Source organism: Erigeron canadensis, chromosome 2 (assembly GCF_010389155.1).
Source record: "Erigeron canadensis isolate Cc75 chromosome 2, C_canadensis_v1, whole genome shotgun sequence".
Taxonomy (NCBI): Eukaryota; Viridiplantae; Streptophyta; class Magnoliopsida; order Asterales; family Asteraceae; genus Erigeron; species Erigeron canadensis.
The window spans coordinates 30074464-30101976 of record NC_057762.1 but is presented as its reverse complement, the minus strand read 5'-3'; the positions used below and the strand labels follow the sequence as shown (position 1 = coordinate 30101976).

Sequence of the window (27513 nt, the reverse complement as noted above, 5' to 3'; positions counted from 1 at the left end):
ATTTTTACTACGTCAATGGTTAGGTGTTTTGACTTTTGACCTCCCCCTCTTTTATCATTGGTTATGTATATATTTTATATATCCATGCTTTATATATTATATATTTTCATATTTAATATTGTTTAAATAGTAGTACATGTTAAATATGTATATGATATTAAATCAAGTACAAACAAACTACTAATGTGACACAAGCACACGTTTATAGACCAACAATACATACTCCAAACTCATATTAATAAATTCTATAACACATTCTCTTCCACACACCCTCCATTTTTGACCTACGCTATATTTTCTTCACATATGTAACAAATTTAATATTCGTATATCTTTCTTGAATCTTGACTTGTTGAACTTTCTATTTTCAAACCCTCAAAGCCTATATATTCATTCCTAAAAAGCTTATTCCACTATATATCTCTATTTTTTCTCTCATTAAATCTTCTACAATCGTTTCAAAACAATATCATTGTGTTAGTAGTTTTGGTGATACGAGTTAGTTTCAGTTCTTGGTGATTAGTTGTTACAAGAACCAAAATGTTTGTAATGTTGGTTGTATCGTCGGTGGCCGTCGTCGCTTGTTTCTGGCTTATTTCTCGTGTCCTATCGCGAACAGCGATAGGACATTTTTTACAAAATAAGTTGAAAGATTTAGAAGAATGTTTTCATGCACATCAACTATACAAAATCCCTAAATTCAACCAAAACATGCAAGAAAATCAAGTTTATCGCAAAGTTCTAACCTACCTTAACTCGTTACCTTCAGCTGAAAACTCGGATTATGTCAATCTTTTTTCATCCAACAACAAGCCTCACGAGATCAACCTCATGATTGACGACGCACAACAAAAGACGATTTCAGACAACTATCTTGGGTCACAAATATATTGGAAGTTCGAAACAAACTCTTTAGTGTTGAAAATGAGAAGAAAGGAAAAACGACGAATTCTTAGCACATATATGCAACATATTCATAATGTTACAGAGGAAATCGAGCAGAAGAAGAAACAAATACGTTTATATATCAATGCAGAAAATAATCCAACAAATGGACGCTGGATTTCAGTCCCATTTTCTCATCCAGCATCTATTGACACGGCAATGCTAGATTCGGATCAAAAAAACAAGATAAAATCTGATTTAGATTCGTTTTTGAAATCCGAACAGTATTATCATCGTTTGGGCCGTGTTTGGAAACGTAGTTATTTATTATATGGTCCTTCTGGCACTGGCAAATCAAGTTTCATTGCTGCAATGGCAAAGTTTCTAAGATATGATATCTATGATGTTGATTTAACAAAAGTTGTTAATGATTCGGATTTGAAGTTACTTTTGTTACAAACAACTAGTAAGTCTTTGATAGTTGTAGAAGATCTAGACCGATATTTGGCTGATGAGAAATCGTCAAATGTGAACTTATCGGGGATTTTAAACTTCATGGACGGGGTGATTTCGTCGTGTGGTGAAGAACGGGTTATGGTTTTTACGGTTAGCGATAAAGAAAAAGTCGATCCAAGTGTTTTAAGGCCGGGTAGAATCGATGTTCATGTGAAGTTTCCATTGTGTGACTTTCATTCTTTTAAAACACTTGCTAATAGTCATTTGGGCCTAAAAGAGCACAAGCTTTTTCCACAAGTTGAAGAGATTTTTCAAACGGGCCGGGCTAGTTTGAGCCCGGCTGAGGTTAGTGAGATTATGATTTTTAACCGTGGGTCACCCACCCGAGCGGTTAAAACTGTCATTAATGCGTTGAAGTCAAATACTGAAACAAAAGTGACGGTAACAAACAGTAAAAAGGAAGAGCCTTTGAGACTGACTCATAGTATTTCGGTTGGTGGTGCACTTGGAGTGCCATCGGGTTTGCTTGGTCATGGTGGCTCAGACGGGTTGCCACCACGTTTGATGTATAGTGGTTCGGCTAGGACCGTTGATGAGTCACATAAGTCGGGCTTGTTTCGTAGAGAGAGTAGTGTTCCTTCGGTAAAAGAATTTAAAAGGTTTTACGGGTTATTAAAACCGAAAAGTAATAAAAAGGAGCTAGTAAATTTCGATGGATTAGAGAAAGAAAACACTCGACATGAAGTGTCGGTATTTTAGTTCATTAGTTTTTGTATTATTTTATACCGAGTATATCTTATGTAAAATGTCTCACATTATTTGTTAGCCAACTAAATGCAGATCATCTTATTTGTTCCTTCTTTAAAAAAAATATGTAATTGTATGAAATTTTATTCATCTACTTCCGTTGTCCCACTAAATATTTATTATTTTGAATTTTCAAAGTACTCATATACCTTTAATATTTTGATTTATGTTATATAATATTTGATGAAAATTATACTAAAACTCAAACAACTCTTATAACGTTTATCAAATATTATATAACATAAATTAAAATATTTAAAGTCAAAGTTTATAATTGAAGACTTTGAAAATTGAAAATATGACACATTTAGTGAGACGGATGAAATTTATTATAAAACATGTGTTCCCTTCATTTTTTAACTTTAGGTAGTTAAAAACCCCAAAATATCGCTATCACTTATTCATAATATCATTAGAAGAAATCTCAACCACTTTTTTCTCTCTTCTCAAATCTAAACCACTCATTTTTCTTTCTCCTTTATAAATCATTTTATTCCTTTAATTCATTCAAAAAAATTTATCTCAAAAACCGTACATCAATAAATTAAAAAAGTTATATTGACGTTCTTAAATTTTCATGTTATTTTATTAGAGATATGATTCAATATACTTTCGACGAATTTTTAAATCTAAGGGCGGATCCCGTACGTCTAAGAAATTTGGCTATCACTCTCTATAAACTGTCACACTCGATAACCTATCACCCCCACCATCTCACCGCCACAACGCGCAGATACTTTCCCTCTACATAGAAAGATAAAACCTTTACCCCTTTGATGAATTTAAGTTCTAGATTTCTGAAGTGTTTTCATAACTAAAGTCCTATTGTTGTGGTAACTGTTAACTTTGATTCTTCAACTTAGGCCTGTTTGTTTTTCTAACCATTAAGTGATTGAATGGGCTAAAATGTATGTATGAATTAAGTCAATACATTTGTTTTTTGTTTATTAAGTCAAAAAAACAAAAACTTTTGATAACTTATTGAATTAAATATTTTTGATTAAATTATAACTTAGTTTATTAAGTCTTAAACAAACGCCACCTTAATCGGCTCAAACACTACTGAATTTCAACCAAAATTCATCCTGGTCATGATAGATCACCCAGTTCATGTGTCCATAAGCAATGACAATTGCCATATGAAGACTTGCTTTGTTCACTACGGCTCCAGTACCAAGCCACTGTCTGAGTTGCCGGCTTACATTTCAACACAATCTTTCGTAGGAACTTTCAAACTTTGAATAAAAAAACTTAGTACTATTCGATAGCAAAATGGATATTGATGTGGGTCAAACTATCTACTTTAAAAACTGCCTAAAGTTGAAAATATTGGGTCCAAGTTCAAACATGTTAACATCACATTAGTTTAGTCAAGAAAAAAGCTAGATCTATGAATCAATTGTTCTATTTATTCTAAGTTCCTGCATTGTATTTTAATACGCATAATCATCCAGCAACTTTGGAATTTTGTATATTTTCTATTGTCTTTGTTGGTTAAAAAGTAGACGCAGACGTCACAAGCTTTTGTCCAGTTATCATGTGACTTCTTTTTTTTAAAATGACAAAAACCGTCCTTGTATAATGTGTGAAATTCATGACTGTAACTTTTCAAAATAAACGAGCAATTTCGATCCTTAATAATAGATTTGTTAATAACTCTAACTTGGAAAACTTTTTTTTTTTTTCTGTAAGAAACACAAACATAAGTGAAGGAATATCATGAATAAATAAGAAAAAGAAATTGAGTGAGACCAACAACACTCAATTCCATCAAAAGCAGTTAAGCATGTATAATGAGGGTGAGATATATGAATAAAGGTAAATAGACTATTTCAGAAAGACTTCCAGTAAAAATAAGAATGATTTAAATCGAGGATAACAAGTTTTAGATCGTATATAAGGATTATTCTAGGATTGAGTTTTAATTAATAGATCATTCGCGACTTTGCAAACCTTTTGTTTTGTGAATTAAAGATGGTGAAGGACCAATCATGCATGTTTATGTAATATACTTGATAAAACTGTACATTTATTATATTCAATTGTTATACATTTGTTTACAAACGTACATGTTTTTAACATTTAAAAATAATTAAAAAAAAATCCCCTTTAAACTAAATTAGGGATTAATGATTAGTAAAATAATACTGTATAAAACAACTAGTTTTATTGACAACAAAACTATACATATTGTCAACAACGTGTAAGTTATCACTTTTAGATTAGTTTTGTTTCTTAAATTTAAGTGTGATACATTGAAAACTCCTTATATCCTTTTTCTTTTTTGTAGCTACTTTTATTTTCAAAATATTATGTTAAGTTGTCCTGTTGTTGTTGTTTTTAAATAATGTAAATCTGGTTAAAATAATGTAGTCATTTTTGCTTCATCTTTAGTGTGTTTGACACTCTTGCCATATTATATATATCATCAGAGGTACATTACCAATATGAGTTAATCTAAGCTTTAAACAATTGTTAAAATTATGAGTGTAACATATTTTAAAAGTAAAAGTATGAATCATTATGATAAATTATTATAGGATACAACATACAACTATAACTATACAAGTATATAACTTTAATATAAAAGTGAAATTTACCCCCAAACCAACTAACCATCCATTTCATCCACTCAACTTTTTTACTATGATGACCCGGGAGATAAAGTAGTTATAGTAAACTAGTAGTCATGGTTTTGAATACATACTTTTAAATATCAAAAACAAAAAAAAATAAGATATGATTTTTCTGATATAGTTTAACGTGTGGAATCTTAATCCAAGCATGTCTTTTGGGCCATAACCATGACTTGATATATTTAGCCACAACTAGCCGTGGGCATTTTTCGGTTTTGGGCCCAACTCGGATCCGACCCGGTCCAAACCGGTTTGGAGGGGTGTTGACCCAAATCGGTTTGAGGTCAAACCCGAACCGGTTTGGAACCGATTTGGAGGCTTGAAAACCCGACCCATTTCGAACCGATAAGGTCGGGTGGGGACCGGTTTGGATCCAAACCGATTCGAAAACCGAACCTGTTAGTTTTAACTACGTAAATCGTTTTTCGGCCACGTAATTGCTAATGACTCAAGACTAGGACCCAAGATACCTTCCCAAAGATAATATCAGGTGAATTAACACAAAAAACTCCAAATTATTTCACAAAATCACTTAAAATTAAGTGAAAACTCACTAAAAATGCTAAAAAGTCGTTTTTTATCTACGTAGATCATTTTTCGGCCACGTGAATGCTAATGACTCGAGACTGGAACCCAAGATACCTTCCAATGAATAATATCTAGGGAATTAACACAAAAAACTCTAAGTTATTTCACAAAAAACACTTGAAATTAAGTGAAAATGGTATCTTGAACCGAATAGGTTTGAAACCGATTTCTCAAACCGGTTTGGCGAAACCGGTATTGAAAACGATTTGACCATAGAAACCCTGAACCGGTTTCGAACTAACGGTTTGGCTTAGAAACCGAACCGATTTGGTCAAAATCGGTTTTGACCAAACTCGATTTCGGTTTTGGTCGAATCAGGTCGGTCCAAACCGGTTTGGATGGGCACAGCTAGCCACAACTATAACCACCGACAAGGTAAGTTTGTTGTTAGGCGTCCTGGTATCTCATAAGAGATTTCAAGTTCTAAATTTCCTAGATAAAGATTTTGAAGTAACCAAAAAGATGATCATAATGGATATGAGAAAGTAGAAACCTGCATACATTTGAGTAAAAAGGCTCTCTATTCTAGGTGACCCGAAAAAATAAAAAAGGTTTTCTGATTTAATTTTCCAAAAAAAATAAATCTATTTGTTAGTTTTTTTTTTGGTTTTTTTTTTTTTTAACTATGATCGAGTCCAATCCGATTTTGAAAATATTGCACTGGCAAATAACATTGGGCCCTCTAAATAAGATTGGTCCAATGGGCTTAAATACGGGGGGGAAAAATAGTTAAAAAAAAAAAAAAAAACCTGAAAACACATACCACTGTGTGAAGTCGTATGCCATCTGTCACATGTATGTTTTTCTCCTTTGTAAACTGAACTTTGGGCACACCACCAGATCACACTCCTTCCGTACACAGATCCGGCCACCGTCTTCTCCGATCAACTTTCTGGTGATCATTTTCTCCCTATATCTATATCTGTATCTATCTACCATCAACCTCAGTTACATATTTTTGTTATCATTGTATATATATATATACATATGATACACTCATAAAACTATCAAAATTTAGTTCTATAACTGTTCTATTAGCATGCAACATCCCTAAGGAAATATTAATATCATAATTAGGTTTTTGGTTAAAAATTGGAGCAAAATCTGATCAAAATTGTGATACTTTTAACTTGCTAGGGTTTTGTCATTCAGTTTGTTGTGCCAGTATATAATGTGTGAACTTATGGCTTATTAATTGCTTATATGCTGTTGTAGTTTAATTTTAAAAATTAAAATGATACATTTTTGAAGCTCTTTAGGTTTTAAACGGTAGAGTTTTAGAGAAGACTTTGAGAATCGGACTCCATTCGTCTGCTGCACGATGGTGAGACTCTTACGTAGACGTTTTGTGTTTTTTTTTTTTTTTTTGTGACTGCGATACGCTGTTTACTGACTTGCTGTTTTTTTTTATTGTGTTGTTGATCAGAATTATATATTAGGTGCTTTCAAGCCGGCTTGTAATATTCTAATTACTCTTAATGATGGCAAAACTCGCAAGCAGGTATGCACTTCTTTATAGAAAGATAAGTAGAATAGTCTTGTGTTTGATACGGCTTTGAATAGCTTTAGGTAGTTTCGAAATTAGTTCTGGAAGTTGTAGCTGGGGGTGGCGGGTGGGGTCTGGTTTCTGGTGGTGTAGGTGTAGGAGAAGGTTGTTGTGTCACTTTTTTATTGGGCTGGGAAAATGGGTGATATGGTGGTTTTTTACTGGTGTTTCTTAATCATAAATTAAGGGAGGGGTTTATGGCCTATAAGTTTATATATATATATAACAGTATTGATATAGATAAAGATTTGTATTTTGATCATTTTGTTTGAAAGTTGTAAATATATGATGTTCCATGAGACTGCCGCATATGCTAGTGATCCCAGGGTTGGATTGTAGTTTATGAAATTCGGTGTATATGTCGTAGTATTTGAGCTTTATAAGTTCATGTCGGAATCTAGCTTTTTTTCATGTATTCTGCATTCATTGGCATTTTGTGATATCTGTTGACAATATGAAGTTGTTACTTCTTAGACTACATGTCTTTTAGTTCTATATCAAATACCTTTTTATGTTGATATACCAGACTAATGGAACATTAAACTGCTCCTACCCTCACAATTCAATTTTACTGTAGTAATAGATCTGCTTATGCTCTTTGACCACTTTTCTATGTTAGGTCCCGTTGAAGAAGGAAAATGGTCAGACAGCATTGGTACCCCTTTTCCAAAGTGGAGAAACGATTGCTGGAAAGGTATATGTGATGCTTTTTTGCCAGACAGTTGATTTCTTAACTTGTTTGACCATGCCGCTGGCCGTGGTATATTACAAATTTGGTTTCTTATGCGTTGGCTATTAATAAATGGAATTCACTTACCATATTTTTCAGATATCTGTAGAGCCAGTTCAAGGGAAGAAGGTTGAGCATAATGGTATTAAAGTAGAACTCCTTGGTCAGATTGGTAAGCTTTCTACTTGTACCTATAATACATTAGCATTGATGGGTACTAGTATGTTTATACTTATGCTGGATAATGCTGGACTCATATGTCATCTTATTTCATTTAGAGATTCAGGCCTATTTTTTTTATCCCTTTTTTCATATAAACAATGCATGTTTGAACTAATTCCCATGAACAGATTGCTATACTAATTCACGTTTTATTTTGCTGGCAAAATATTTTATTTTTTTGCAGAAATATATTTTGACAGAGGCAACTTTTATGACTTTACCTCTCTTGGTAAGTTTCTCGACTTAACGCTAATATTATTTTTTATCTGCTTGTGATAAATCAACAATGTTCTTGAAGGTTTGTTTGCAATGGTTAGTAAAACTTAGTAAATCATCCAGACTCTTCTTTTTGCTTTGCCTAGTAAAGAATCCTTTATCTGCTGTTTACTCTTTCCATTTCTTATGTAGTTCGTGAACTGGATGTTCCTGGGGATATATATGAAAAGAAAACATTTCCTTTTGAGTTTGCTACAGTTGAGATGCCATACGAGACATACAATGGCGTGAATGTGCGACTTAGGTAGACTCTCTTATATCTACGTGAAATGAAATAAAGAACATCAAACCATGAATGTGATTGCATGTATTGCACTATTACTGGGGTGTTGGTAGTGGGGATTCTTTTGATGCCTTTATGTTTTTCTTAAACTTTAGTTTGTCAGTATGTCACACACATGCGCATCATTAATACAGCTTTGAGAAACTGGAATTTTAATTTTATCATTAAAAGTTGATGATTGAATATTTTATTAGGATTTAGGAAGAAATATTAGTGCATGAAATGACTAGACAACTAGAGTTGGTTGGAGACTAATATGATTCTGTACTGATATTAAGCTCTATTTCTAATGGAAGATAAAATCCATAAATTAGTGGGCAACTAGCAGAAATTGTTCAAAAGTAAGTGTGGATGCAACTCATTGTAGATGGATGTTACTGTAGATTGGAATCATAAGCATATGTCTTATGAGATTGGAAGAGAGCATTGGCTAAAGTGGAAACTTATTTAACATAAATTGTTTTTGCTGCAAGGGAATACCTGGTCATTGTAAGTGCGGACACAGATTTATACACACCCAAAGTTAATAGTAAAAATTAATAAATTTAACTGAGCTTTAGATGAGTTAGAATGAAATAATGATGCCAATTTTAAAGTATGTTATGAGTTGGTAGATGCTGACTGAAAAATGATATATACAACAACAATCCTTTAACCTGTACTAGTCGTGGTAGGCTAAAAATGAACACATCTAATGCATGCATTGGTTCCATTGTTCTACGTATTCTGCCAATAAGTCATGATTAGATAGTTTTCCCACTCCAGGGATACTACCCGTGTTATGTGGTTGATTGTTATCTTTTTGTCAAATTATAATTAAATCTCCTGCGCTATCCACTCTCAGGTATGTGCTTAAGGTAACCATCAGTCGAGGCTATGCTGGTAGCATAACACAATACCAAGATATTGTGGTAAGTTGCATTCCTCTGGTTCTGGTTGTGGCTCTCAAGATATATCTCAACTGAGTGTCTAGTACTCTAAATACAGTTCTATTGGATTCCTGATGCAAAAGAATTATGTTGGTCTATATCTTCGCAGATAGTTATAGACTGACAAGCCTAAGTTTTTATTCAAAACTTAAGTTAGGGAAAAATGCTTTAGAAATCAAGGTCTAGCGAGGCAACATTTGTGATTTTGTTTATTTATATGATATATGTAGTGTCGTGATTTGTCTTTTTTGTAAAAAGGTAGAGGACATTTGTTAATGCTTTCCTTTTTTTGCTGATACACTCTACCCACCTTTTTGGTAAAGTGGACATTTCAACTTTTGTTTTTTGACCCAATATAACCTCTTCTTGTTCCCTTTTACGAATACCGTAAAATTGATGTGCCAGTATATGACAATGCTATGCTTGTGAAAACTGTTTCGTTCCTTTTTGATACCTTCGTATGTGTTTTATCTTTTGCAGGTTCGCAACTATACCCCGCCTCCATCGATAAACAACAGCATTAAGGTCAGTGATATGCCATAATGTTTCCCAATTTTCTTAAGCTGTTTACTAGGTGAGATGTGATTATGTTTAGAGGTGCTAATTTTGACCAATTCACCTTTGATAGACTCAATTCAGGTTATGTATAATCTCTAAACTCAAATGAAACTGCCAAACAGTTAAAATGGTTATGGGTTGATAGTTGGCCAAAGTGTTGATTATAATTCATAAAACCCTCCAAGTCATCTTGTTAAAAAAAGATTATGGTTGAAATATTAGTTCTTTTGATCCTATCTGAGACAGTAATCAATCACAAAAAGGTGTTGATATGTTTGACACAGTAATCAATCACATAAAGGTTTTATCATAAAACCCTACTCTGAGTCGCTCGCTCCATATCTAATTGCATTGGTCATAGTGTCTTATCATAATGTTAAGTCATGAATTTTTTGTTGTCAAGTATCTGTTATGCATGCTGCCTTCTTTTTCTAATATGTAAGCCTTGCAGATGGAAGTTGGAATAGAAGACTGTCTTCATATTGAGTTTGAGTATAACAAAAGCAAGTAAGTTGAGAAGCTTGAATTATTTTAAGGGTGGAAAATTAACATTGTTTTTGGTGTTAGTTAGGATGAATGTATCTGCCTTGATATTGACTGAGATGTTTATGTCCAGGTACCATTTGAAAGATGTAATCATCGGGAAGATATATTTTCTTCTTGTTAGAATCAAGTTAAAGAATATGGATCTTGAGATCAGACGAAGAGAATCTACTGGTTCTGGTGCCAACACTCATGTAGAGACAGAGACCCTAGCAAAATTCGAGTTAATGGATGGCGCTCCTGTAAGAGGTATAGACAATTTCAAATATATTATTATAGTTGCTAACTGTCATATAAGCTGGCTTCACATTTCTTTTGAAATTGATGTAGCTGTTTTTTTTATTAAATTGCAGGTGAATCTATTCCAATTAGACTTTTCCTTAGCCCATACGAATTGACGCCAACACATCGTAATATTAACAACAAATTTAGCGTGAAGTATTACTTGAATCTGGTTCTTGTCGATGAGGAAGACCGCAGGTACTTTAAGCAGCAGGAGATCACAATTTACCGCACTGCAGAAACCTCTTGATGACTTACTAAATCAAAATTCAACCACCTGATGAAGGATCAACCTGCAAAGAGTTCCAAACCTGTTGTTTTAAGATTTAGGACTGTGTCATACTGCACAGTGCCCACCTTCTCATCTAAGTTTGATACTGAAGTCCTTGATTGTATAGGCTAGTAAAGGTTATGTAACATGGCATGTGGAATTGCAGGTAAATTAGATGTGTGTTGAGTGATCATGTTTTAAAAGAGTCTTATTTTATAGACTGAAACAGCAAATAAACATTATATGTGGACGGGGTATTAAACCATTGAACTCAACTCGAATACATTATGGATTGCTTGACAGTGATGATTATTTCAGCCGTGTCTATCATTCTGATTATTGAAGATTTAAGACACAATAATCCAACAATCATCGACGTTTATAAGTAATTGTTTGATGTTCTATTCTAACTCGATTGTTAAAGTAAAAGGTACAAATATGTAATTTGTCTTGTTTGTTACCAATAAGTAGTTTGTATTGTTAATTTACTGTGTACTAATTTACTTTTCAAGGTGAGAGAGATGCAATAGGTATTGATGTTGAAAGGCCTAAGTTTGTGAAGGCAATTCAAAGGACTCGATGATCTGCCTGCACAATACCTAATTTACTTCAATTTTCATGTATGAAAGCCTAATAGGAAAATATCAAAGATCAAGTAACCTCTCGTTGGGCATACGTTTTGAACAAACTTTGAATGGAATTTAAATGTTTTGTTATAGCTTATTAATGATTCTATTTTAATAATAAACATTCCTTAAAAGTTTACAACAACAGTATTCTCTGCCAAAGCTTGGTGTATGGAGAGGTAAGATGTAGACAATTTTGTCTCTACCCCATATGTAAATAAGCCTACTTCCATAAGGACATCTAATCATATGATAGTGTACGAGGTAAAGTAATCATACCTGACGGCCGAGTATCTCTATTATTTCGTTATATAATGGTAGAGTTAAATTTTGTTATATTGTTGGTCAATTAATACTCGATTGTCGGCATTTTTACTTTATCTCAAATAAAATAAAGCTCTTACATAACTGTGTCAATCGATAATTATTATCTTTCTCAGATTGCCTCTGGGCTTAATTCTTGAGAGTGGATTTGTGCTTGAAGACCCTCGGATAAGCAAAATACATTATTCCACACCTTTACAGTTTTACCCTTAAAACTTTTTATATTAATGCACCATAAATAAACTATATATACATTTTGCATGTTTTAGCTTTCACAGATGAGAAACCTAGAAAGAATACAAAAACACTTGTAGGCCTATACAATTTTTTAGAACATTCTACCCTACTATACTTCTAAATTACACGCATAATTGAGATTAAACTCAGGACTCGAAAAACATTCTATTAGTTTACCCCTCACAAATGTAGAAAGTGAAATTCGAAACCAGGTAGATCTTCCCAAGGTTAAAGACCTTACTAATGAGACATCAACCTTATTCCCTCTATATTTTCACCTAGAGAAGGCAACACTAACACTTTTCCAATAAGAAACAAAGCTGCTTAAATAAAAGAGGAAATTTGATAACATTCCATGGTGACACTGATACCTCATACCTACATCCCTTCAAAAAGATGTATCAGCTTGTTCCTTGAAAAAAGAAAATCAAAAGCTAACAGCAGTAGTTGTGACAATTTAAAAAGAGTGTGTTAACTTAAAGAATGCTGCAACTCTAATGCTTTGATTATCTTGGCAGTAAGACAAACAGGGTCGCACTCCCAATCTAGAGGTTCTTATCCTTTACAAGAAAAAAAAGGAACATATATAACCAGAATTATAACATATCTACACAGCAAAATATGATGTCTAATGTCTAATGTCTAACTTCGAATCATATTATCTTTTAACAACACTTGGTGACAGCACTCCTAGAGCCGATTTGATCAGATTCTCCAACCTGCCACTTAAGTCACCAACCGTATTCACTAGTGATTCACAAAAGGTCATCTCCTCGAACTTAAAAGCATTGCCTTGTAAAACTTCAAGCTGTGTTTCTAAGTACTTCCGTAGACTAGCTTCTGCTACATTGATCAAACCGAGAGACACACTTGTATGCATGATTTTTGTAACTACTAATCCCGCTAACATCACTTGATTTGCCTTTACAAGCTCCGATAAATAACATGGTAATAGAACTGTTTTGAAAACAAACCAAATGTCGTTCTTAGGGGGTCCCTCTTCCATTATGTAGTCCTGAGATATGAGCTTCTTGATAACTACGACAGAAATTCCCAACCATATAGTTTAGATAGGAAAAGGTGTTCCCATATGATGGTTTCGTGATGATGGTTGGTACAAGTCCCGAGGATAATAAAGAAATAAACAACTCATGGTCGGTTAAAACAGGACCCGGTATGTTTCCTAGCTTCAATTTCTCCTCGACAAAACCTAAACACTCCAACTGAAATCTTCTCATAAGGAAACAGAACGACAATTTTAAGAGTTATAAAGCAATCTACCTTAAGTAACAATTGGGTTAAGTTGTGAGCAGCATCCTCATTTAACAATACCCCATATCCTTTTGTCTTGGATTGGTCGATAATTTTCATTATGTCGTTAAACTGAGATAATGATGCTAGTTTCTTAAAAACCTCTGCCCAACACTCATGTAAAGCATGAACCAAAGGGGTAGTTTCATTATTAGTTTCTATCTTACTTGATTCTTCTTCCTGAAAGTCTTCCCATCCTTCATCCCAATCATCATTCCCCCAATCAGTCTCTGCCTCAGCACTATTACTTGTTTGTTCTGAGTTTTTCACCTCCCCTATTGCACTTTTAGTACCAAAAAGTCTTTCCCACTCTCCTAATATGGGTATCAAAACATTGATATCAGATTGAGAAACAGCATTTTCAGATAATTTCAAGAAACACAAAACTGCGGAATCGAGGGTAGAAAGGTCATTTGGAGTTATCTCAAGGGTTGGGGATATTGTTGACAGTAGTTGTGATGATTTTAGAGCAACTAAAGTATGTGTGAACCTGTTTGGCACGTCATCATTATCAGCTGCAGTTTCATTGTTTGAACTTGCAATGCCAGTATTATCCCACCCATCCCATGGGGCAACATTGACTCGAAGCTCGGTAGAGAAAGAAGTTAACTTTGCAGTCAATGCCGTTATATATTGCATAAGTTCCAACATATGAACTCGCACGTGACTCGGGATTTCCATATTATCGGAAAATTGGGCCAATCGATCCCAGACAGCACTCCTGACATTCTTTAATTCCTCTAGATCACCATCTAATTCACTTAAACTCGATAAAACCCGATATAAACACTGTTGTTCACCAGATCCACGAGCTAAATCCTTTAAGATGGTTTCCAAGATTCTTATGTATAGATGGGGAAGATCCATGATATTTTCGTAATGCCTACGAATCTCACCTGACAAATTCGTGTTAGGAGAAAAATGTGAAATCGCTGCATGATAAACATATGATATTGCTTTGAAATGACACCCAGATAAAATCATCGATCTGCAGAAATTGAGAATTTCAGTATAAACATCACCCGTGAGACTGAAGTTGATATATGCAAAAAGAGACGCCCAACCCTCACTAATTGAGATAATTTCCTTTTTAACCAATTCAACAAAGGCTTCGAGACAGATCATCACACAAGTAGGAGAGAATTTCCCTTCCATATCACTCGAAGATACAAACTTTTGCAAATCGTCGATCAACCTGAGCCAGAAATTTAAAAGTACAACCAGGTCATCCTTCCATTTTGGATCCGCCAAATCATCGAAATTTCCATTCAATGATGGAGTTATCTTAAAAAACTTCTTCATTATGCCCGTCACAGAAGCCCCTGGATAAGCAATGAGTCCAATATATTTTTTGCATCTGTCATATGTACTCTCGAGTTCATTGATGAATAATGCAAGGGTCTCAGGATTTTGGAAATGAACTTCTGATTTGGCCTTATTTTCAAGAGTTGTTAATGAACTTGATACATAATATCCATACACATACTGCCAGGGCACGAGACCCTCGGGAACCTGATCTTTAAAAATCCCAGTAAGGGTTTTCACCATTTCTGCAAGTGCTTCAACACTTCTTTCATTTACATGAGCATACACTTCATTGGTAATACCTGCCAGATTTGGACCAAATATGCCAGCAATATTTTTGAAGTTCAGGTCCTTGATGAATGAAAGATTACTACAATCTTGCTCCATGTTCTTGTAAAAGCTATCGAGCTCCTCAATTGTTAAAAGGGGTGTATCTGGACCAATACTTGATAGTAATTCATTCTTTTCTTCAACCCTTGAGAAACAAATAGAGAGAAGATTGTATATATAAGCAAGGCATTCTTTATTCCGGCCATCGATTTCGGGGTACACAGTAAAGGAGATTGTTTTGAAGACAACCTCGGCAGAATCAAGTATTTCGCTTTCAAATTGTGAAACTTCAGACTTGATATCATCAACTGTCCAAATATTGGAAAGAAGGGTAGAAGAAAGGAATTTCAGTAACACCTGAATGTGAAAGACATGAGAGTACACATTATAAGTGCCTGCTAGATAGGGTGGCAAGATGTGCGGGCTGCGCAAGTTCGGTAATGGGCCGAAATAGGATCTTCTTAGTATTAATTGAAACAATTCAGGTTAGACCGACAAAAACTTTATTTTTTAAAATCTTCTTGATAAGTAATGTGTTAAATATGATCACAAAATCTATATTATTGCAATAAAATGTTTAACCTTAATAAATAGCCTTTAGTAGCTGGTTTTAAAAGGCGATAGGCGCACAAAAGCGATAAGGTCCATTTCCAAAGCGCAAATGCGGCGAGCTTTTCGGACGTGAGGCGCTCGCTTACGAAAAAAAGTTATAAACTATTTATATAGTATTTATAGCACATAAAATGCGAAAACACATCAGTAAAAGCCTCGTTTAAGTCCGGCTTTGATCAAATTTGATGTTTGAAAAGAAACCCCCAAAATATAGTTGGTCTCGTTGAGGAAGAAAGAAGAGATCAATCTTGTTGAGAAAAAAAAGGTAAGGAAAAAAAATTACTTATTTAGGAAAAAAAGGTTTGTGTACAAAAAGCTCACGCTTGCGCCTAGCGCTAGGCGCTCTTTTTAAAACCAAGTTTAGGAGGTTTTATGCATTTGAATATCGTATGAATAACTTTGATCTGCCTAACCCATTCCTTTTTAGTTAATTCTATAAAGTTTGACCCAATGAAGATCAATAATCAAAATTGACCAATTTGTATGTATATGGGTAGAAACAATCGGGCTCTAATATTAGATATATATCGAAGACATTTACATACCTTAATTTGATCCAAGCCATAGTCCGAGGCTAATTTCAATAAATCTTTCAGGATTCTCTTTTTCTCTGTTTTTACAGATTCCACAAAGGACAATACGACGCTCTCCTTATAGTTGATGTCTCCAGACAAAAAGCGTGCTGATTCAATACCAGGAATAATCTGCTCAATCGCTCTTGTATGATCAGCCACTCGCTTTTGTTCCTCTAACTTCAACTTCCATTCTCTCCAAAATGAGGACTGTGCTTGGTCAATTTTGTTGCGTTCATCTACATTGAAAACAAGGATGTAAAAACTAGTATATTAAAAACTCATAAACTATTACATGGGTCTTTGTCCTAGATCAAGGTGATACATCAACCAATATTTTGTGGGCTCTAGTCCCATTGTCGGCAAACTCTAAATGTGTGCAGATTGCACCTTTCAATAAAATTCATATTATTATTAGTATTGAAATAATGCACAGCTGTATTATTATTTACTACATAATTATTAATAAAAAAAAATATAAATATGAAAAAAATAAATAAATAGATTTGAGTTAACCCACCAAGACTGATATATTTTGACATGTTCAACAAACCCCCTGAATCACCCATTTTGCAACCTCAAAAATACAGAAAATTACCTGAACTTAGTGAAGTGTATTTCTCTTGGAACTTTCTTAGCAGCAATTCCCTACGCTGAACTGGGTCCTCACACTCGCCACTGGAATTATGCAACAGACTATAAATCATCCCAAGATTCATCATACTACATATTTCATCATAGTCTTCCCTTAATTTCACCTGTTCTTCTATTATTTGCACACCGTAAAAGGCATCATTAAGATTTAATAAAAATGAACACCCTAAGATGTCTTCCTCTTCTGTAACAGGTGGCTTCATTATTAACTTTGCTAAAGAAGCAATCAGATTGTCCTTCGGAGACAAATCATTTATTGCCAACCAGGAGAAAACAGTTGCAATTGCTTGCGTTCCAAGAAACTTTTTGCCATTTTCTGCTTCTTGACTCAATTCAAGCAACCATGGGAGGCGTAAAGCCACAAAAGTCAACATTTTACCATTTTCTTTTAACAGAGAATCAAAATCATAAGGCTTTTCTGCAGGTAGCAAGTCAGCTACATCAGAGAGTCTTGTTTTTATGGATGCGAAATAAGAGTTTTGTTCATCACAAATATCTGCATTGACCTGCCCGGATGAATCTATAAGGTCAATATCATGCCCTGATAATTCTGGAACATCTTTTCCAGTAAACATAGATAACTTTTCACATTGGCTTAGCATATCTAGATCTTTCCATGCATGTAAAAGTTCACCAATTGAATCTTTATCACAATGACTCAAAGCAAATCCTAGTAGTTGTTTTCGAGAGCTAATATCCATATTTTCAAGGGCGGGACCTCTTGCAAGTGCAGTACACAAGTCCCAAACGGGACCATGACCCTTTTTTGCCAATGTAAGACAAAGATCAAAAGCAAGTTGAAGATCACCAGCAACTGCTGCCTCTCTTGCAATAGCTTCTTGGACGGAAGAGATTTCATCGTGAGAATTGAGTCCAAGAAGCTTGGCTATTTCAATTAGTTCATCAACATTAAGATAAGCCCCATTTTGACTGGTGATTGCCAACTTGATGATCTCCATTGGGTCTTTGATTTGCCTAAATTGCATTGGTAAAATGTGTACCCCTAATCTTGGAAGTTTAACAGTTAGGGCATCAATGATATCTAACTCCACCATGACATTTCTACTGCTTGGAAGAATATTCAGACATTCCTTAGCCTTCCAGATCTGAAAGCACAACCCAAGTTAATTTCAATTACACGATCCAACATAACATTTAAATATGTTATAAAATATTTTCTTATCTAGTTATTGTCAAAAAGATAATGTCTTTAACTAATGATCAAATTCTCCAGTCTCCATACCTTAATCACATACAAGTGGAAAATAACTATTGAATAAATATAAATATTACAGCATGTACATATGATTTAAAATAGTCAATGTTCGCATATTACCAGAAAACTTACCTGTGGGTACAGATAAGATTTTGTATTCATTTACAAAGAACACAACAAAAAGTACTCAGTCAAATACTAATCAACTTTTTAGATCAACCTTTTTACTATAAGATTAATTATCTTATTGTTAACGCAAAATAATATTTAATATCTGAATGATAATAAATTACCTTATAAAATTTCTTTAATAATCTTTCACATATATAATTTAATTAACTACCATCAAGGTGGCCTAGTGTTTAGGCGTCCTGATATCCTTATAGGAGGTCCCGGGTTCGAACCTCACTAGATAAACGTTAAGAAACTGATAAGGCCGCGTACATATGAATCTTTGACTAGAAGCTAAAGATACGGGTTACTTACTTCTGAGCAAGATAGACTAGAAGCTGAAAAAAAGTATTCCCGGGCTGCCAAAATGATTATACTTTCAGCTTTTTCTGTTGGCAACACCAGTGATCCCGAGCCTTTTAAATAGTTCCGAGCAAGCGAAAACTTTCCAGCTTTTAGTAGTCCCCGGCAGAATTCCATCAACATGTATTCTAAATCAATGAAGGGAAATGCTTTTTCTTGCAGCGACTGGAAATCTCGCCACATGTTTGCCCAGTCATTATCTGTTCGACCAGGTTGTCTACGGATAAACTTTGAAAGTATAAGACGAAGAATTTGTTTCACACTCTTGCTATCTGTTTGTGCCTCGAGGAAAAAAGCAATTGGCTTTGGAACCTGGACATGTAGAAGCGAACTCGTAAATGAAATTCTCCACCATGAAATTTTGCAATGGTTTACAAGAGGCAACTTGCTCATCTCTAGCATATGAACTTTTAGACTTCTTATGATCCATCAGGTGTCGAGGTGGCACTTTCAACTAATTTACTGACAGATCAATTTCTGTTATGGTTAATCTCTGATGGATCAAACACTTTTTAAGATAAGATACCTAATCTTTCGAATCTTTGTTGCGGAGTCGAGGTCAAAAGAAACAGTTTGAAAATTCACTGATAAGATTAGCAGGTGCGACACGTTGGCCAATTATTTAATAGCGGGGGGGGGGGGGGGGGGGGGGGGGGGGGGGGTTTCATCTGTCTATGCTGAAAACAAACAGTTGCCACAGAGCATTTATATGTACCTGGTACAACGCCAACAGCCTTCCAGCCTCAACATGGTCTTCTGCAAGTCTAAGTTTCTTTTTGGGGCTCTCTACTTCAGAACCTGCCCAAATGTGACGTATACACACAAAGATAGCAAAGTGAAAGGCAGATAATTTGTATAAATCAGTAGAGCACATGTAACTAAGGATTCAAGAAAAAGTTCTATTAGCCATAATTATTCTGATTAGAAGAATTCAGCGACAGATAGGTACAAGATTGTGACCCCATAAGACAACTTTTGTGACATAGGAGGAAGCAATTAGAATGTTCCCATGTGTACATTGCTCAGTTTATTAGAGTATTTGTTTAGTAAACTAAGAGAGCTCAAGTGACATGAAAAATTATTAGGTATCCTTGAGCAGCACAACATCCATAAAGACAATAATTTGCCAAAGATTTCTAACTTTGAAGGTTAATGATGATGGATCGCATGGGTAACAAAATAAGATGCATTTACGAGAACACTTACCTTGCAAAAATGGAAGTTTAGACAAGATTGAGGCCATGGTATTCCACTTATCAGTTACGGTAAACATATACAAACACTGAAGCACACACTCTACTGCTTCACATTCATTTCTGAAAAAGTTGCTTCTCCCAAATTCCTGGCACCCCTCCTCAACAACTATCAAGCAGACCTCTATTTTATTCTCCATGGCGACCTCTTTCATCCATCTAACGAAAAATGAATCAATAGGATCATTGACCACTTCATCCCCAGTTCTCTTTTTCATAAATGGTACTGCTCTATCACGTAATCTTTTGATAACATTTTCCTCATTGAACCCCTTAAGCATCAACTTGAACTTTTCATAGTCAGACAACTGTTCCCCATGTAATAAGGCTCATGCTAAAGCTCAAATCATGATCATCATCATCAGAGTAGATAAGCTGATGCAAATAAGACATAAGCTCGTGGAACTCTTGCAATTCTTTAACGCCCTTTCGGCATGCAAAGTCAATCAAAGCTATACAATTGTCTAACTGCCCACTTAGGCTGTCCATGTCTCTAGCTCTCTGTTTGTACCAGAAGGATAATTCATCAGCGGATGGCCATTTATATCCCATCAATTGCTTAACAATTGGTTCAGTTCTGATCAAAATGGTACTCTCATGATTTTCTGGGAGGGTTTTAATGTAATTCACCATCTTTTCACGTTCAACCCAGTCTTCTTCTCTTAGAGTGGTAAACTGAGGAGGAGAGCTTCCAGGAAGCAACTGTCCATATGTCTGAACGGGGACTGTTTCAGGAATAGCAGCTAAAACTTCAAGCATGCATGGAGAGACTGAATAAGGATGGCGCTTGAAAAGAAGATTTAAAGCTCCAATTTTCCCACTTTCTGCAAGTGCAATTGCCGCTTCATTGATAGGCAATGAACGAAATTTGCTGTAATCCTGCGCAGAAAACCTGGTCGAGGCCAAGTCAAAGTGTTTTAGTCAGAATATTAAACATATTCATAGTACTACCAGAAGTGGCGATTTCAAGCCATTTACTTATAAATGAGCCAATCCAACTTTGACTAAATCACATTGACTTTTAACTTGGCCGAGTCAAAGTGATTTAGTCAGAATATTAAATAAAAAACTAAAGGAAAACAAAAAACAGCTTACAAGAGTACCAGTCAAATAGGCCGAACACGTCAAACGGGTTTAAAAAGCCACCAAAAATATTTTATTGATACATAAAACCTCCAAATTTGGTGTATTTAAATTTTCATGATAAATTAATAATAAGCTTTGCATAATCATATTTAACACAATAATATTTATGAAAAATTATTTTCGAACAAACGTATTTTAGGGTCAACCCAACCATCCCAAAAGCTACCTTCTGCGACACGTTTCCCATCCCACCCGTCCTGTGTTTTGAGATAAAAATTCTATATAACCGTATTACCTGCCCATGTTTACTCCAATAAATGTCTCCAGTCTGTCTCTAAATTGTAACATCTTAAGTCTTGCCAAACGAAAATCCCAAATTGGGCTACGCTCTTCTTCATCCGCCTCAGAAAACTTGTAATCGTTTGTTAAATGAAGACCATAAGCAAGTAAAGCCCTCACTGAATCTTCTGTAGGCCCAACTCTTTCTAGACACTCGGATAATACAAAATCTTGGTCCTTAACAAGTGAAAGCAATGTACGGATTTCACCCTTTCCCTGTGCGGAATGCAGCCACTGTGCTTTCAGCACTTCATCTTTGTCCAACCCATGTTGATCAGCCAACTCTAATGCAGCCTGAAACTGCTGACTGCTAATTAGAATATCATAAAGTTCCTGAGCAGATCTTTTTGAAAATGACACCAAGCTCCATTGCAATTTAGCATTGTCAAACTGTTTATACTTTTCTGCAGTTACTGGCTCAAAAAGAAGCAAATCTGACAGTTCAAAATTCTTTTCAGATGATCTGCTTTCTAAAATAAATATGCATCCTGCCAACCATTGTACTCGTTCCAAAATAGGCAAAGAGTATTTACAATCATTCTCCAAAACCTTTACTCCTCTATCAATGTCTATCATAGTGATGTTGCCACTCCTATTAGCAATGACAACAATACAATCAGTCCACCAAGTAAAATCTATTATATTACTCAACTCATTATTTTCTTTGAAATGGACTTCTGAAAGTAAGTGTTCCTTTAGCTTATATATGGCCAAGCGTCCTCTCAAATCCAACATAGCAACAAATTCTCCGTGTGGTGAGAATAGAACTTTAGGTAAGGATATTTGATCTAAATAACTTTTCGTCTTAGTGTAGAGACCTTCAAACTCAGCAGAAGCCACTTGTTGTAAGCCTGATTGTCTACACCATTGCCAAATGGAAATACTGTAAGGTCCTGTATGGGATGAAAAATATGTAAAACAAATCATCAATATGGGGAGGACCTTTTCCTTCAGTAATGAAATGACTGTCAAAAAAAAAGCATCTGGTATTATAAGGCAGAAAAATAGAACATCCTAGACATCATCTTAACTATTACTCTCCAAGTCCCTCACAGCCTTCGGAAAACTGAGGAGCAATATTGCACAAGGCCACCCTTCAATTTTCAGAAGTGAAGATAGGTTTCATAAAGTCAATGATAAATAGGTGAAGATGATAGTTCTCAGAAATTATTGATAAATCCACATATTTTTCATCTTTATCAAATAAAATATTGTAGTCTAAACTTGGAGCCAAGGATAGCGATGTTCCAGCTTAATGGGTATCAGAAGAGTTAGATTTTATGAAAACAAACTTCATTAGTTAGTTTTTGGGATTTATCTAGTTTCCTAGTTTAAATAGTTGTTTTTAGTAGGGATAAGTGCATGAAAACGTATATAACTATAAGCCAAAGTCTATAATGTGTATCCAACTTTAACCCGGTTTATTGTGGGAATACCACTCCTGAAAAATTTACGAATGATCTAGCATCAAATCGCCTAAGACAAATACCGGTTAACCTTTTACCTTATTAAAGGGCAAAATGCTTGGAATTTAGGAACTATAGGCCAACTGTCTATAGTGTGTCTATCAGCATGGCTAGTGCCACATCACCTCTAACTTGGTATAAAGGTCGGCTACATCATTTATCAAATTTAACAAGTTACATAATAATCAGATTATGATTGGATACAAACTAGAGACTTGGCGAATAGTTGAATACATTCCTGGCACTTAGCCCTTTTGATATGTCTAAGTTTTTCTTATCCGTGTATGTAAAGATAATAGGGGAGGTCCCATTGAAAATACACACACGATTTACCCCAATTTCACGGTAACCATGGCCCTGCTGACAAAGAACCCTGTTTCAAGATTCAAAATGGCTATTTACAGTGACTTAGGTCCTACCTATGCTCGGAATCTTAAGTACTGAGTGTGATATAACAGAAGACTTCAGAGAAGATATTGAACTATTATAAATAAATGGATAGACAACAAAGATGTGAGAAATGCTTACTTTACCCAGTTACCCCATTTGATGTGGACATGGCTTATACATGACGGGTCTAGTAATAACTTTAACAGATACGAATGGAAGAGTCTTTCTGGGGAATCATTATAATCTTAAAGACTGCTAGTACTAAAACTGAATTAGTGCAAAGAATGGGACTAAAATAAGTGCTGAATGTTACCAATAATGTCGCTAGAGGTCGATGTGATGCTAACAGTACTACTAACTACGGCAAACAGCGAGTTATCTGGATGATATCCACAACAACAAACGTTCTGAGGGAACTGCTTCTGCAGTAATGAGCCACCACTTAAGCTACTCATAGTGGAAATGGAAGCACTTGGGTCCTGACTAATCTCAATATCATAAACTGAACCATCTGATGCAAGTATGCTAAATGTACACCTGCAAGAATAATCATGATACACTAACAAGTTAACTAATTACGCATGCATGTAAATGAACAGAACTGGTAAATATTGTAGGGTTTGAGATCGAGTAAGAGAAATGGTACTTACAAACAAGACTTCTTCGTATCCTTATCATTATAAATAAATATACTAACGACTGGCAAAGGCACTTTTAAATGCTGTTTAGTAATTCTGGTTATCTCTTCACCATTTGCTCTTATAAAATAGAGGGTATCGGCATTGTCAAAGACTCCCAGAACACCATGATCCTCTGACCAAGTTCCAAATGTAAATGTGACAGGAAAGCTGCCTGATTTCACATAACATAAATTAGGTGTGCCATACTATGACATAAGCTAAAATAAACTCAAAGTATGAGCTTCCGGCGGTTAAAGAATAAACTTGCTAGTTTTAAAGATGGTAAACTTGATGCAGATTTATAACACAATTGCACAGCAACTGTAAGGAACAAGGATAAAGACATGCTCAGGAATCTTACTAGTAAAAATCGCACAAGGTTGTTGGTAATTATCATCCCTCCGTAAGATGGTTATCTCGTTTCCAGCTGCTATAGCCACATGTTCACCACTTGGAGAGATGAACATCGATATCCATTTGCTTAATTTCTGTTGATGTTTATTTGAGGTCCATTTATCTCTAAAATTGCTGAGACCTTCATGGTACAACGAAAGCATAAAACGGGAATAATCTTATAAATCAATCTTTTTAGAAAGCAGCAGCAAGACTAAATCCACTGTAAATCACATTAAGGAGCTCACCAGCATATGTAAAGAAAACATATCGCCTTATATGAAGTCATATATAGAGATGTTAACAGCCACCCCTTTATCTAAATAAGGGATGTAAATCATATAGAAAACATATCACAAGAAATTTTAATACTCATAATTACTTATACTATCAATATATTTTCATCCACACATATCATATATATTCATATTCATCAACTGTTAATACATTATTTAAAATAAAAAAAAACAAAGTGCTCTCATCCTAAAGCCTTGTTACAGAAATGTACTACTATATAGGATATGCTACTATTAAAAAATAAACAAAGTGCTCTAATCCTAACTGCCATATAAAATTACTAAATAATCAAATCAATCACAAATTCAGTTACTAATGAAAACTAAACTAAACTAAAAAAAAGTCGATAACTGGACCGTTTACCTTGAGCCGAAAGCAATCTAAAAAAACCTCTGCTACTGCTTTCATTCGCCTGCAATTTCAATCAGAATCATAATTCATGAACTACCTAATAATCAATCAACAATGATACATATACATATATATGTACATAAAGAGAGAATTAAACCTGTTGATGATGGATCGGAGGATAATTAGAAGAGAAAGGTCTAGAAGCGTGATGACGTGTCTCGTATAGAACTTGTGGTACGTTTTTTCTTTCATCAATTTCCATTTTTTTCAACTTTTTTATTTGCTAACTGCTGTGGATGCAGCTGGAGCTATTGATGCAACATATTGTATGTGTGTGTGTATATATAGATATAGTTAGATACAAAAATCTGGAGTGGAGATCTCACTCACGAAACAAGTAAAAGAAGAAGAAGAAGAAGAAGAAGGGGAATGAAGAATTTGTTGTTGTACAGAACCCGGTCGCTTGAGATTGCCAGATGGCGATGGATAACTCATAACTGTTACGGTTCATTTTTGGCCCAAATCGGTTCATTGAGGCCTATGTTGTATTGTTGTATACTGTAGTCCAATTTCTGGCCCAAACGTCAATAACATTGTTTTGACATTTTAACGATTTTTAATCACACTTTGATACAATAACTGTTTTAACCACTTATTTTATTATGATATATTATTAAGTTTTGAAATAATAACCGTTTTAGCCATTTTTTTAACGTATGTACACCTAAAAAGCAGGGCTCTCGAAAAACTCTTGTAAATCCACTCTCACAAATGTAAGAAGTGAGACTCGAACTCAGGTGAATCTTCCCAATGTCAAAGACCTTACCAATGGACCACCAAATTTAAAACCATAATCATTTTAACCACTTAAATTTTACTCAATAGGTAAAAGTCACTTAACTTAACTTTAGCCGAGATAGTACTTATTTTTACTTCTTAAAGCTTCGAGTGAAATAAAGCTGGCAATATTTGACCCGTAATAGTCCACAAACACATAAACTTATCTTTAAGTTGAAACCAATATATGGGTGGACGAGTTAGTTTTAGGTCAAACATGTCACTATGGATAAGCAAAATATCTTAATTCCTGATCCTATCCTAATCCCAATATCTAAAAAGTGGCACTAAATCCATTTAGGATCGGGACCAACATTAGTATTTGGTTGTTTTCGGGATTTGGGAGCATACCATGAACTCTCATAGTTAACAAGCTTTTCCCGGTACCATCTTGGCCCCGTACTGATACTGCGATATATGGAATCGGGTTTGGTACGATGTTTTTATGATTTTCAAGATCGGTACCGTCAATACCTACAGTGATAGGGGACGAGACATAGTCTCGTGTCCATCCCTACATGTCACATGGGTTTAATGTATTGAAACATAAATTGAAAAAAAATAAATATTTCATCTATTATATAATATAAATTATTCAAATAGTGTTTAAAGTTTTGAAAATTTCTAAATACATGTGGATAAGTTATACATATGCAGTGAAATTTTTAAAATCGACATCCAGAATGTTTTATTAGATAATCAAACTTCAAGTTAATTTTTTATGCATAATAATTCAAACAATGATTAGTATATAATCCATCACAAAAAATACAAAGAATTACATGGGTTTGAGGCAAACACCGAAGGCATCAAGGAATGCACCAGAACGCTCAAAGAAAAGGAAAAAATAATTTTGCTTCTGGTAGCAAAAAATGAGTCCCGTCCCCTTCCCATAAGTGCTAAGACCACCTCCAATTGTAAAGTAATTCTTAATCATCTTTAAGTAGCCGCATCATAGCTTTTGATATCTTTATTCTTATATAAAACAAATTACATTTCTCCAATTTTCAACTTTTAACCTTTTGAATACCTACATTAATCTTCATTTTATTCACTAGTTTAAATATCTCCACCTAATATCATTATAATACCTTTTACAACATGCATCACTCAACTCTTGAAATAACTATATTACCACCATTTACATCAATTACTTTTACATTAATAACCACACACTACTACCACCCATCACCTCCATCGTTGCCGCTGCATTGTACCTTACAAGAAAAATGCCATTTAGCGACATGTTTAGCGACATATTTGAAGCTAGCAACATATATAACGATGTCAAGTAAGAAGTCTCTAGAAAAAAATCGCAGATTTTTGTGTCAATAATATGGGAGACGCTAAAAGTAGCGACAGTATTAGCATGATCTACATCATATCTCTAAATTTGTTTCTAAATGACTAGTTTTTTTTTTTTTTTTTAAGTATATGAATATTTGTCTTAGTTTGTGTGATGTCACAACCATAATAGTCCCGCTAATGCCAATCAAATCCTTCACATCAAAGCCCAACTTAACTTTTCACGAGTTAATAGCCCACTAAACTTAAACTCAAAGAACAAAACCCAAACCCCAACAAACATATATTAATTATACAGATACCCCTTAATTATATTTTCAATGGTTCAATATCTTAATCTTAATCTTATTTTAATCTTAATCTTAATCTTATTTTAATCTTAA

General features: G+C 34.6%; 3 protein-coding genes across 4 annotated transcripts; 2 read left to right on the top strand and 1 right to left on the bottom strand.

Annotated features, from left to right (window-relative positions):
- The first annotated feature begins 443 nt into the window (after window positions 1-443).
- On the top strand, window positions 444-2242 carry LOC122589579 (AAA-ATPase At2g46620-like). Its single transcript, XM_043761883.1, has one exon. The coding sequence runs from the start codon at window positions 541-543 to the stop codon at window positions 2098-2100; it is 1560 nt and encodes a 519-aa protein (XP_043617818.1). The 5' UTR covers window positions 444-540; the 3' UTR covers window positions 2101-2242.
- Window positions 2243-6141: 3899 nt separating this feature from the next.
- LOC122586996 (vacuolar protein sorting-associated protein 26B) lies at window positions 6142-11324 on the top strand. Of its 2 annotated transcripts, none has more exons than XM_043759052.1 (12): window positions 6142-6267; window positions 6632-6696; window positions 6799-6873; window positions 7538-7612; window positions 7748-7820; window positions 8055-8099; window positions 8279-8390; window positions 9274-9340; window positions 9839-9883; window positions 10368-10423; window positions 10533-10708; window positions 10813-11324. In XM_043759052.1, the coding sequence occupies exons 2-12, from the start codon at window positions 6694-6696 to the stop codon at window positions 10989-10991; spliced, it is 906 nt and encodes a 301-aa protein (XP_043614987.1). In that variant the 5' UTR covers window positions 6142-6267; window positions 6632-6693; the 3' UTR covers window positions 10992-11324. The 2 variants fall into 2 exon arrangements, with proteins under 2 accessions (XP_043614987.1, XP_043614985.1); XM_043759050.1 differs by having other exon boundaries at window positions 6624-6696.
- A 1346-nt stretch (window positions 11325-12670) lies between these two features.
- Window positions 12671-25419, bottom strand: LOC122586773 (MAG2-interacting protein 2). Its single transcript, XM_043758758.1, is given in 15 exon segments — window positions 12671-13209; window positions 13211-13425; window positions 13427-15502; window positions 16303-16568; window positions 16928-18089; window positions 18686-19045; window positions 19449-19531; window positions 19940-20300; window positions 20302-20878; window positions 21368-22304; window positions 23581-23804; window positions 23918-24119; window positions 24309-24482; window positions 25001-25049; window positions 25146-25419. Coding segments are annotated over 15 exon segments (7143 nt in total). The 5' UTR covers window positions 25251-25419; the 3' UTR covers window positions 12671-12857.
- Window positions 25420-27513: the final 2094 nt, after the last annotated feature.

Excerpts from the sequence above, each read along its gene's own strand:
- LOC122589579 (XM_043761883.1), top strand. The coding sequence starts at position 541 with ATGTTTGTAATGTTGGTTGTATCGTCGGTGGCCGTCGTCGCTTGTTTC.
- LOC122586996 (XM_043759052.1), top strand. Across the intron at positions 6,874-7,537 it reads ATGGCAAAACTCGCAAGCAG|GTCCCGTTGAAGAAGGAAAA; the intron begins GTATGCACTTCT and ends TTTCTATGTTAG. Across the intron at positions 7,613-7,747 it reads GAGAAACGATTGCTGGAAAG|ATATCTGTAGAGCCAGTTCA; the intron begins GTATATGTGATG and ends CATATTTTTCAG.